The sequence below is a fragment of the Gouania willdenowi genome, chromosome 1 (genome assembly GCF_900634775.1).
Source record: "Gouania willdenowi chromosome 1, fGouWil2.1, whole genome shotgun sequence".
In the NCBI taxonomy this organism is placed as follows: Eukaryota; Metazoa; Chordata; class Actinopteri; order Blenniiformes; family Gobiesocidae; genus Gouania; species Gouania willdenowi.
The window spans coordinates 37,693,087-37,705,346 of NC_041044.1; the positions used below are offsets into that span (position 1 = coordinate 37,693,087).

At 38.0% G+C, this 12,260-nt stretch overlaps 2 protein-coding genes across 2 annotated transcripts; both read left to right on the top strand.

Moving 5' to 3' along the window:
* Positions 1-822: 822 nt before the first annotated feature.
* Positions 823-5,827, top strand: LOC114466512 (aly/REF export factor 2-like). The gene is made up of 6 exons (XM_028451985.1): positions 823-1,107; positions 1,902-2,060; positions 3,971-4,118; positions 4,584-4,650; positions 4,745-4,943; positions 5,592-5,827. The coding sequence occupies exons 1-6, from the start codon at positions 931-933 to the stop codon at positions 5,610-5,612; spliced, it is 771 nt and encodes a 256-aa protein (XP_028307786.1). The 5' UTR covers positions 823-930; the 3' UTR covers positions 5,613-5,827.
* A 2,120-nt stretch (positions 5,828-7,947) lies between these two features.
* LOC114469617 (tubulin alpha chain) lies at positions 7,948-11,105 on the top strand. The gene is made up of 4 exons (XM_028457288.1): positions 7,948-8,060; positions 9,106-9,328; positions 9,797-9,945; positions 10,022-11,105. Exons 1-4 carry the CDS (start codon positions 8,058-8,060, stop codon positions 10,997-10,999), a joined length of 1,353 nt encoding a protein of 450 aa, XP_028313089.1. The 5' UTR covers positions 7,948-8,057; the 3' UTR covers positions 11,000-11,105.
* The last annotated feature ends 1,155 nt before the right edge of the window (positions 11,106-12,260 follow it).

Sequence of the window (12,260 nt, forward strand, 5' to 3'; positions counted from 1 at the left end):
ACTGTATTGCTATATATATAATTGCTATAATTTAAAGTAGACAAGGTCCCCTCTGTAGTGATTGCTGAGATCACTAAATGCGGCCAGTACAAGACAAAACCTCGTCTGTCGTGGTAGCATTTCAGAGCATGGTGGAGGCCGCAAGACGTTCAATATTAATATTAACCTAACCACTAGCAATGAGTGTATCATAGTGTATCGTGTTTTTTTTGCAGTTTGTGCCTTCTCCTCACCCTCCGAGGGCTCTCTTTTCTGTTTCAGGTGTCTTGATGTTGGAGCTGGCGGTTCCTGATCGATGGTTCCCAGCTCAACTAGTCTGGGACACTTGGATGGACTGTCCTTCTGTTCGATTCAGTTTGTCCTTCTGTCCACTAGCCCCAACCAGTTGAAGCGGATGGCTGCCACCTCTGAACCTGGTTCCGCTGGAGATTTCTTCCTATAAAATAGAGGGATTTTTTTCACTTGTCGCTAAATGCTTGTTCATGTGGATCTTGTTGGGTTCTTTTTCTTACTATGGACTTTATGTTTTGTTAAGTGCACTGAGATGACTTTGTTGTAATTTGCGCAATATAAATAAAGTTGCGTTGAGTTGAGTAGTGAAAATACTTTTGCAACCTCTGATATAAATATTACTGTTTCTTTTTTGTTGTGATATATGATTCTGTGAATTGTCATTGTATTTTATTCTATGTTTTTAATTTAAAAAATAAAATAAAATAAAATAAGTTATCTGGTCAACATTCCAGCACAATAGTTGGCGGTAAATGCACCCGTAACGCTAGTTGCCGCCCAAACAAAACGAAGAAGAAGAAAAAAGTGACGTAGTTCCAGCACATGCGCAGACTGGGTCGTGTATTGATAAGGCCTCGCCGGTGAAGTGAGCCGGTGTTACCCGCTAACAGATATCTTTGTCATTAGCTAAACCTCGCCATGGCCGACAAGATGAACATGTCCTTGGACGACATTATCAAGATGAACAAGAAAGGAAATGGAGGTTCATCTGGCCGAAGGAGCGGCGGGAGGTCAGGCGGAGACGGAGGGTCGTCGAGGCCGGGCAGAAGCAACTTTACCCGGGAGAGGAACAACAGAGCCGCTCCGTACACGCGGGTAGGAAGCACAGAAAGCAGGAAGACGAGGCTGGAGAATGGTTTTAAATGTCCAGCAATTGTTCACAGACTTAATCAACTGTCGATTAACCAACAATCGAGGGCGATTTGGAGGGAAAAATACTCTACACTTTTTCATTTCATGTTTATTTCATTTTTCAACAAGAATGAAACACTAAACAGACGATAAACGTACTGACGCAATACGTTGAATAAAGGGATCTGAAAGAACCAAAAAAAAAAAAACCCTTCAATCTAAACTAAATGAATAAAACAAAAACTTTAATGTGTATTCTAATCAAGATCTTTGACAATCCTGTAATTTTTATTTATTTTTATTTAGTTTACAAATGGTCCCACAAAAGTGCCCTCAATAACACAAAAATTATCCCCTAAAATTTAGAATTTTGAAGGGATCGAGCACATATTATTAATGCAAAAAATGTATATGTCAAAAGTGGGATTCAAACCCATGTTAGCAGAAAGTCCTTGAGTGCGGTATGTAGAAAAGGTAAGGAAACGTACCCATAGTCCTGGGGCTATGGCTACGTTTAACATATCTTGAGACACTTTCTATAAAAATGCTGAAATTGCTCCTTTTCCCGCCATTGTTACAGTTTACAGTAACTGAAAGGGACACAAAGGCACCACCTGACCCAAAAACAGCCAAACTTAGAAACATAGAGCTTACAAAAGCTAGAATTAAAAATGAGAGTGACAACCCAATCTAAGATCATTCTAGTATGGGTTAGATAACTACTCATTTGAAAAATGACCCTATCTTCTCCTCCTCAGCCTAGAGAGTTACCGGACAAATGGCTTCACGACATGTTTGACGCAGACGAGCCGCGAAGACGGAGCGCAGGAGCCGAGAGAGTGGTTGGAGGCGGAGGTGGAGGCGGAAAGCTGCTGGTTTCCAATCTGGACTTCGGTGTTTCCGATTCAGACATCAAGGTAAGATCGATTTCCGATACAGACAAATACTGCACACATTGTGTTGGAAAATCCTTCATATTTGGAGCCTCTCTCGTTAACAACTGATAAAAGAAAAACAATATTTTTCCCCGAAAGTTTCACATTTAAAGGGGACATATTATGAAAAATTCACTTTTGTAGTTTTTTTTGCATCACATATGAGGTAACTTGTGTCCACACGGCACACAAAATGTGATATAGATCCATGAGTTCCTTTGTTTGTGGTCTCTGTAAGTCTTACAACAGAGAAAATTTTCTACATTTGTGACTAGGGATTGACCGATTTGGATTTTTTTAGTGCCGATATTTTTTTTTCATCAGCTTTAGCAGATGACCGATTTGGACTGCCGATTTTTTTGAGCTGATATTTGGAGCCGATACTACTTTTACTCCCTCAATTTACATTATAAAAATTACACAGTGGTGATAGCAAATGGTACAAGTCTCAATTTAAAAAAAAAGGAACATTTATTGAAATTAACAAAGGTGAGGTAGAATGACACCAAGTAAAAAATATTTAACAAATAATAAAAACAAGAACAAGTAAAAAATAGAGTGAGACATCTCATGAAATACTATGAAAGAGAACTGTTCGCCCTTGTCCTTAAAATAGCTTTGACAAAAGTTGGCCTAACTGAAGTTATTCAATTGAACTTTATTTGCCTCGTGCAATTTACAACAGTCATCTCAATGAGCTTATCAAAAAATAAAAATTAATAAGAAACAGAAAACCCAACAAAATCCACATGAACAAGCATTTAGCGACAATGGGAAGAAACAACTCCCTTTTAACGCCCCAGGATTCTGAGGCATGCAGGAAAGATCGTGGCCGACTCCTCCCACCCCGTTCACAAGCTGTTTCAATCACTCCCTTTTGGAAGGAGGTTTCGGTCCATCAGAACCAGAACCTCCAGGCACAAAAACAGCTTCTTTCCCTCTGCCACCATCCACACGAACACAGCCCCAGTCACCCACTGAACCCCCACTCGATCACCACCTCCATGAAGACATTACCTGCTGCACTGTATGTATATATATAATCTCCTTTATTATTGCTGCTGGCTTGTTTTTTTTTTTTTTTTTGTTTCGCGCACCGACTACCAAGTCTCAACACTTTGGTGAGAGTTTGAATGACCGCTGCTTCTGCTGATGAGATGAACACGAACCCTGAAGCGCTGAGACAAACTCAATAACAATTGGCTGAAAACTATAACGACATTGTGTGGATAGCAAAAGAAAATCGCTTTGGTGATCACTGATTTCCCTTGTAAAATCAAGGCATGAAAGAGCGAGGCATGAAAGTCGGCGTCTATAGACACTATGCATAAGTAGGCCGCTAAACAGCCCAATTTTTAGAACTGCTCAGAAAGTCACTTTTCAGAGGAAAACAGGCAAGTTTGGTAAAAAATAAACCTCAAATACTATGTTTTGGGGGTTCTTAAAACAAATGGAGATGAGTGAAAAATAGCATAATTTGTCCCCTTTAAACTAAACCATTAAACCAATCATAGTTTGTCATCATTTTAACTGTTTTGTCAAAAATTGATTTGACACAGTCAATCCAATAAGCACATTAGACAGGACTGGGTAATATATCGAGATTCAAGATATATTGAGTTTTTTATTTTAGCAATATTGAAAATTACAATATTGCCTATACCAATATGGTTATTTTTGTATAGCTTATTTTGTATCAAAATACTCGTTTGATACGCACACCTTTGTATGACGAGTGCTAAATTGTACATTGTCACCTATCTTTCAATACTTTAGTACATTTCACGCTTATACTAGTTTTATATACATGTGCAGTCTTTGTATGGCTGGTAAACTTTGATTTTAAATTCCATTTTAATTCACCACCTGCTTTATTTATGTCCCATTAACAGGAGCTTTTCGCAGAGTTCGGGCCTCTGAAGAAGGCGTCTGTTCACTACGATCGGTCCGGACGCAGCATCGGAACCGCAGACGTCCACTTTGAAAAGTCGGCCGACGCCATGAAAGCCATTAAGCACTATGACGGCGTCCCACTTGATGGTGAGGAGTCAACCCCAGCACAGCTTTAGAGCAGTAGTTCTCTACTGGTGTCGCTTCAGGACTCACCAACCATTTTCTTTTTTTTAACAAGACACAAAGTTCTTCTAATGCTATTTTCCAAGTGGGATATAGGCTGTATATTGTATCAGGATGTATCGTATTGTGACACACAAAACGTATCGTGAGATTTATGGCAATAGACACCCCTAATTGGGAGTTTAATGTGTTTCCACCTCTTTTATCATAGCGCTAAACTCTTTTCTATTTTTATTTTAGATGTTCCAGTGTAATTTTTTGTAAAAGATCATTTCTAAAAAGAAAACATTATTTGTAAATTTGGGTCATAGCTTGTTATTAAGGGGTGATGTTTTGTCTGAAGGCCAAACCAGTTTGAAATAACTAACCAGGCCTTAGATTCACAAACGGTGATGTTGGATATCTCTAATAGTTTAGTTTTTTTCGCAGGTCGACCAATGAAAATCCAACATACGACTTCGGAGCCCAGCACACAGAGTCGTCTGTCCACTCAGAGGTAAGCACTTCAATGTCTCCTGCTAAATATGCCCACGTTCACCTTTTCTTTAAACTGGGCACAAAGTCCAACACCAAAACTCTTTTTTCTTTAGTGGTTCAAACCGAGGATTTGACCGTAGCAGACTGGGTGAACCTCGCTCTGAGCCTCGCTTTGAGCGGCGACGAGGCGGTGGTAGCAGAGGCGGCGGCGGTGGTGGAGGAGGCTTCAGAGGAAGAGGAAGAGGAGGCGGCAGCAGACCACAGCTCTCTGCAGAGGAGCTGGATGCACAGCTGGATGCGTACAATGCAAAGGTAACAAGAATCACACTGAAACTAGTGCTGCCATCAGGAAGGGTTGTCACGGAGGAATGGGACTATTGTTGCAAAAATGCATCAAAAGGAGGAAAAATAGAAATTAGGGCTGCTCGATTATAGAAAAAATAATAACGATTTTTTTTTTTTTTGTCATAATTGAAATCACGATTATTAAAATGATTATTTGTCAACCAAAAAGTTATTTTTTTTTTGTACAAAAAACTAAATATATTCTTTAAACATAATTAAAAATTCTTCACACACTAAAATCAAGTATCTTCATTGTTGTGCAAAACAAAACACTTTGCTCTAGGTCTTCATCTAGACAATAAAAAAAATCTTTATTTTTGTAATCGTTGGGTGTAATAATCAAATTTGGATTAATTGAGCAGCCCTAGTAGAAATAAGCAAAAATTGGCTCAAATTGTTCAGAAAATATTCTTAGTTTCTTGAAGGCATCTGGCCTTCAGTGTCTTTCACCCAGCTTTAATAATGTTTTTCTAAAGATGAATATTTGCAATCCGCTCTTTGAGTCCATTAAAGTTCCTCAGCGACCTCGGTTCTCCCTGATTGCACTGTGTGAATCCTTCTTTTGCTCATTCAGGATGTCACAAATGTTGATTTGATTCCCATTTTTGTTTCCAGTTTCAGATGGACACCAGCTAAAGTTCTGCTGACGCTGAACTTTTCCTCCTCCCTCAACAGCTTGGACCATAATTCGAGGACCAGTTTCCTTCATTACATTTTAATGATCTTAGTTCTTTTTTGTAGAGGCTTGTTCTCTGGGTTTTGTTTGTTATTTTGATGGTTTATGTTGGAGTTATGGCCAAGTGTGCTAAAACCCATCATTGACATGTGTTTTATTAAAGCCGTTGACCTGATTCATGAAGTGTTAAAATGTTGACTTGTAAAACTCACTGAACGTTCCTCATTTTCACACATTCAAAGGGTTTTGTACATATTGACATTACATATAATCCTGATTTTAACATTTCCCCTCTTATCTTATTTTATATTTGATGTTTTAAATGTGATGATAATGGATTACACCGATTAGCTATAACACAAGGCCAATTCGTCTATTTTTTAAAAGTAAGTTACTGCCAACTGTGCTGTTATTTGATGTATGGATGTAATACATCTGATGTACTGGTAGTTTTGGAGACTCTCCAACTTTCACCATTCACAAGATAGCTGTTTGTAGTTGTATGATGGGCATTATTGCCAGAAATATGCATGGGTGAAAGCTTATTTTTCAAAATAAAAGCCCCTGGTGGTAACTAAACTCTGTTCTGTTGAATTTTATTGCTTCATAAAGCAAGTCTCATATTCATACGTATATATGTAGCGTAAATTACAAAGAATCAATCATACATAATGCAGAGACATTAGTGTATACAAATTTGCACACTCTTTCGAACTTCATTTCAAGCTAAATTCAATTTACGGCCAAGTTTTATATGTAGTGAAACTATTAATGACACTTAAATGTTGGATTAATTATTTAAGTAAAACCAAAGAATAATCTTGACAATTTTTCTAGAAGTTAATTTTTATATAGATGCCAGTGGTCTCTGTTCAGTGATATCAAGGGATGTCAAAATCGCAACACATTTATCAATTATACTTTTTTTTTTTTAAATGATTGCTTTATTTTAATGACCATTGCTTCACTCAAGATGTATTTGTACCCTGAAAGCCAGTGTTATACTACTGGAATATTTTTTTTAATTTATACACAGTATACACAATACAGGTTAAACAGAATGATAGATCAAAATGGGCAGCCCAGGCTTATTAGGAGGTTTTTCAATAGCTATAAATTTAAATAAAGCCAAAAATATTCTTAGAAATCATCAACAGTATTGTTGCTTTCTCTGAATAAATCACAGACTCGAGATGTTGGCTTTCAGCTGCGATTGATGTGATCTTGTCACCAACCCTGCATTGTACATATAAAAGGAGAAATCAATACCTTTGGTAATTATAAGAAATCTTATCAAAGGCTCATCCTACAGCAGAAGCATATGTTGGTAAATGTAGAGTTGAAATCTTGCCAAAACCACACAAAACATCTTACAAATTCTGTGATTTGCAAATACAAAATATTATTCACAACTAATGCAGTTTGTTTTGCAAATAAGAACAGTACCCATAGAACACATATTTTACACATACAATAAATATTTTTTAAGGATGTTTTGTTTGCATGTGTAAAACATTGTCTCTGAGACATAATACAGTATATTTGTTTTCATATATAAGCTTCTAATATGCAAAACAGAATGCGTTAGTTTGTGAATGATATTTTGTATTCGTGAATGGTTGGCCGTGAGTAAAACATGTGTTGTGTGTTTGTAAGGTTTTGGTAGGATTTTAACTACATAGGTAAATTACATCACTTTGACCATTATGATCATACTTAAAGCATCAATTTAAACCAGAGTAAACCCTTTAATATTTGAGTTCATACAGTTTATACAATACTATAGAAGGCCAGTTCCACCACTAAAAAAATAAAGTCATAATCATGAGATAGAAAATAATAATTATGAGGAAGAAAGGCATAATTATGACCGAACTGAGCATTTGCGGCAAGTCTACCGACACTGACACTATTCCTCATTACACTTTTAATAATAATTAATTAAAAACCCATATTTTGGCTGTTCATTCAGTTCTTTGAATTCAACACATGGTACATAGTGTAGAAAATAATGGAAGTACACTGCAAAATTATTCTGTCACATTTTTGTGTTTCATTTGTTCCAAGCCACACAAAAAATGCTCTGAGGACATGTGTGTGATCCTGTAAAAATGTGTTACACAAAATAAATGTCCATGAAAAACTTGTTTATATAAAAGATGCATTTCGATAACGATGTTAAATGGTATTTCAAAATATCAATTTAAAAAAAAAAAAAAAAAAAAAACAAAAAAAAAAAAACTGCAGTCTCATTTTGAACTGAGCTATGCGCAGGCGCAGTTACTTCCTGTCTACAGACTCCGCCCCATCCACATGCTTGCTTATATAAGCCCCGGCTCTCCCGCTATCCCCATTCTTGCCCTGCTTCTGAGACCTGATCGTCAGTCGAAGGACAAGTTTACAAAATGGTGAGTAGCTACTTAACTAGTGACGCAGTCGCTCGAAAGCCACATTTTTTTCCACTCAACCGTCAAACTTTCCATTTTTCTAATGAGTTAGGTAGTTTAGGTAACAAGGCCTGTTAGGCTTCGATGCCTAAACCGTTCATTTGAAGCCTAAACATTATAAAACTTAAACTGTGTCGAATAGTTTTAATTTGAACAATGAACTAAATAACTTAACCTAAATTACCGTTATGTTCTGTATCTGGGGCGGTCTTGGTTAGATAATGAGTTTATCAAATAAGAATTTAGTTTAGCAGACTGGAAGTACAACACGAGCACCTAAACCCTCTAATTATAATCCCGCTTCTTTAACCATTACGCCACCACCGGGCCTTTAACGGCTTTGACTACATCCCTTGTCTGGAAGTAGAACAAATCTTGTGTCTTTACAGTGGTTAGTGTTAATGGCGTGGTGTTATACGATAGCGTTCAGGTAAAAGTAATTGTGGTTAAAATGGAGATTTTGAAAAAGACGAGGGGTGAGTTACAGGAAGAATGACTCGGCAGCCATTTTGTAGCCGTTGGGAGATTAGTTTCTAGATTCAGCGAAAAAAAAATAAGCGGGAAGAAAAGGGAGGGAGAGAGAAAGAAGGCGGGGTTTAAGACTTGCGTTGTAGCTTGTCTAAAAACTATAAAATGGGCTGTAATTGGAGACAGAATGGGAACTTTTGAACTGTTCTTGTTAAATCAAAATTTAACTGAAGTACTATATATAGAAACTCTTAAATGCCGCATAATTTTCATTCATCAAAATTTCTAAATTAAGTTTTATTTAAAGTAAATTTATATTTGAGAAAGTTGAAATATAAAATACTTTTGTGTAAATGATTAAGTAAAAAAATGAATGAAACATTTTAATCAATAACTAAACATTTCAAATGACCCCCACATGGGATTATGACCGAAAGGTTGAAAAACAGATTACCAGCTTTGACTTTTACATAAAAACAAAGGAATATTTATGAATAAAGTGACAGATTTTTGTTCTTTTTTTTCTTCTCTTCTTTAGCGTGAGTGTATTTCAATGCATGTCGGCCAGGCCGGAGTCCAGATGGGCAATGCCTGCTGGGAACTCTATTGCTTGGAACATGGAATCCAGCCTGATGGACAAATGCCCTCTGACAAAACTCGCGGGGGTGGAGATGACTCCTTCAACACCTTTTTCAGCGAGACCGGAGCTGGAAAGCATGTGCCCAGAGCCATTTTTGTTGACCTGGAGCCTACTGTCATCGGTCAGTTATTTTTAATTATTCAATTTTCAAGTTAGAACAATAAAAAAAACTTTTAAACAATGCACATACTGTAGTTCTGATGGCATTAAGGTGTTCAATATATACACCAAAACAGCGATTCTCAACTGGTGGGGCAAAAATAAATACTTAATGTCTCATGTCGGACCTTTTTTTTTTTTTTTTTTTTTTTGACATGCATGCTATTAAATGCATGTTGCACAGGAAAATATATAGATTTCTAAAATTGTTTTCAATGGTTATTTTTTGAAAAAACTAGATTTGGTTGGTTGAATTCTTTAAAAGGTAGGTTGCGATTTAATGACCATGGCAAAATGTGGGTCCGAGGTTGAGGACCCCAGCTCTGAAATGCTGTGGGTTTTTTATTTTTAAATATTGCACTTTATATAATTAAACTATTCAGGATATTGCAATTTCTAGTCAGTAATTGTTGATGTTCGTCTTTTCCAGATGAGGTCCGTACAGGAACGTACCGCCAGCTGTTTCATCCCGAGCAGCTGATTACTGGAAAGGAAGATGCTGCTAACAACTACGCCCGTGGGCACTACACCATTGGCAAGGAGATCATCGATATGGTCCTGGACAGGACTCGTAAACTGGTGAGAACTGGTTTTAATTTGGCCAGGTGTGTATGGTTTACAATTATGGCTTTAAAACTACTTTTAATTTATGCAGGCGGATCAGTGCACTGGCCTGCAGGGATTCCTTATCTTTCACTCCTTTGGTGGAGGCACTGGCTCTGGGTTCACCTCCTTGTTGATGGAGAGGCTCTCTGTCGACTATGGTAAAAAATCCAAGCTTGAGTTTGCGGTCTACCCAGCGCCCCAGGTTTCCACTGCTGTAGTTGAGCCTTACAACTCCATCCTGACCACCCACACCACCCTGGAGCACTCCGACTGCGCCTTCATGGTGGACAACGAGGCCATCTACGACATCTGCCGCAGGAACCTGGACATCGAGAGACCGTCCTACACCAACCTGAATAGGCTCATCGGTCAGATCGTGTCCTCCATCACAGCCTCACTTCGCTTCGATGGCGCCTTAAATGTTGATCTGACCGAGTTTCAGACCAACTTGGTGCCTTACCCTCGTATCCACTTCCCTCTGGCCACCTACGCCCCGGTAATCTCTGCTGAGAAAGCCTACCATGAGCAGCTGTCTGTGGCCGACATCACTAACGCCTGCTTCGAGCCAGCCAATCAGATGGTGAAGTGTGACCCTCGCCACGGTAAATACATGGCCTGCTGTCTGCTGTACCGAGGCGACGTGGTACCAAAAGACGTCAACAGTGCCATCGCAGCCATCAAGACCAAACGCTCCATTCAGTTTGTGGACTGGTGCCCCACTGGCTTCAAGGTGGGCATCAACTACCAGCCCCCCACTGTGGTTCCTGGAGGAGACCTGGCCAAAGTGCAGAGGGCCGTGTGCATGCTGAGCAACACCACCGCCATCGCTGAGGCCTGGGCCAGACTGGACCACAAGTTTGACCTGATGTACGCAAAGAGGGCCTTTGTCCACTGGTATGTTGGAGAGGGTATGGAGGAGGGAGAGTTCTCCGAGGCCAGAGAGGACATGGCCGCCCTGGAGAAAGATTACGAAGAAGTTGGCACTGACAGTGTGGGAGAAGAGGATGAGGAAGGCGAAGAATACTGAAGGGCTTCATGTAACTGCAAATAAAAAAAAAAAAATAAAAATTCTGAGTAACGTTTGATCTCAATGTAATAAAACAAAGTTCTGGAGAAAGATTACAAAGAAGTTGGCACCAACAGTGTGGGAGATGAGGAAGAAGAATATTGAAGGTTCAGTAACTGCAAATTCAAAAAGTTCCATCTTTGCAGCGTTCGGAGCAACAGTTCGATGTAAAGTTCATCTGAGCAAGAGTTCACCTACTTGATGTATTAATACAAATAAAGTTCTGCAATTTAATTTGAGCTTGTTATCATTTACAGTGTCTTCTAATGGCTACTCAAGAAATTGTTTCTTGTAAATATTTAAAGTTGATAGATTTAGTGAATTATGGATGAAAGACAATTAATTAAATAAAAATTGCCTTGGTTACCTAATCAAAATAAACTATGCTTACAATGGCAGACCTCAATTTGGAGCCTAATAGTTGGTAGTGTATTTAAATGCAGCACTTAATGTAAGTTACAGTTTCTCACACTCAATAGTTTCCAGCTTCTTGTTGTGATGACAAAACACTTATTTAAAGGTGAGCAAACCCAGGCTTTATTCTGAGAATTATAACGACATGCAACTGCTCCCCTTAAATTGCAGTGGATGTTGGTAAAACAATATCGCACAGGTCTGTACAACTGAATGTTTAGGTTATTCAAACCAGGCTGCTGTTAAACAACCTGATGGATGTTTCTACTAAAAGGCTTCTCAGTCCTGCTCCTCATGCAGCATGTAAGATTGTCCAAAATTGCTCAGATGTTTCCTTAATTCATCCTCTTGAGTTTAAATAAACACTTTAGTGTGCAGATATATAATACATTAAAGTGTTATCTTCATTAACCTCTGAAATTCAAAACTACTGTTAAAAGGTTTAAAGTTAAAAAAAAATAAATTACAAGAAAAACATTTTATATGTACCGGTAATTTTCATGGTTGGTAAATGTGAGACTGAATGTAAAAAAAAAAATACATTGGGTAGTTTAATATTTATATTCTATGAAAGCCCATTCCTGCCACTAAAAAAAAAAAATTCTAGGAAAAGTAAAATAAACTTGACTAGTTGCCACTTAGTATCTTATGAGATACTATTTCATAAAAAAAGAGTCATGTGGCACTTAAGTCATAATTATGAGATACTGTATCATAGTTATAACTTAGGATCTCATAATTATGACTTAGATAACACTAAAAGCTGGCTCCTAAACCAAACGAAGAACACAAGATTTACATTTCATTT

Bases quoted from the DNA above. Each gene is read 5' to 3' on its own strand.
- LOC114466512 (XM_028451985.1), top strand. From the start codon at position 931: ATGGCCGACAAGATGAACATGTCCTTGGACGACATTATCAAGATGAAC. The intron at 2,061-3,970 runs GTAAGATCGATT...TCCCATTAACAG, and splicing joins TTTCCGATTCAGACATCAAG to GAGCTTTTCGCAGAGTTCGG. The intron at 4,944-5,591 runs GTAACAAGAATC...TTTTGTTTCCAG, and splicing joins TGGATGCGTACAATGCAAAG to TTTCAGATGGACACCAGCTA.
- LOC114469617 (XM_028457288.1), top strand. The intron at 9,329-9,796 runs GTCAGTTATTTT...CGTCTTTTCCAG, and splicing joins CCTGGAGCCTACTGTCATCG to ATGAGGTCCGTACAGGAACG. The intron at 9,946-10,021 runs GTGAGAACTGGT...TAATTTATGCAG, and splicing joins TGGACAGGACTCGTAAACTG to GCGGATCAGTGCACTGGCCT.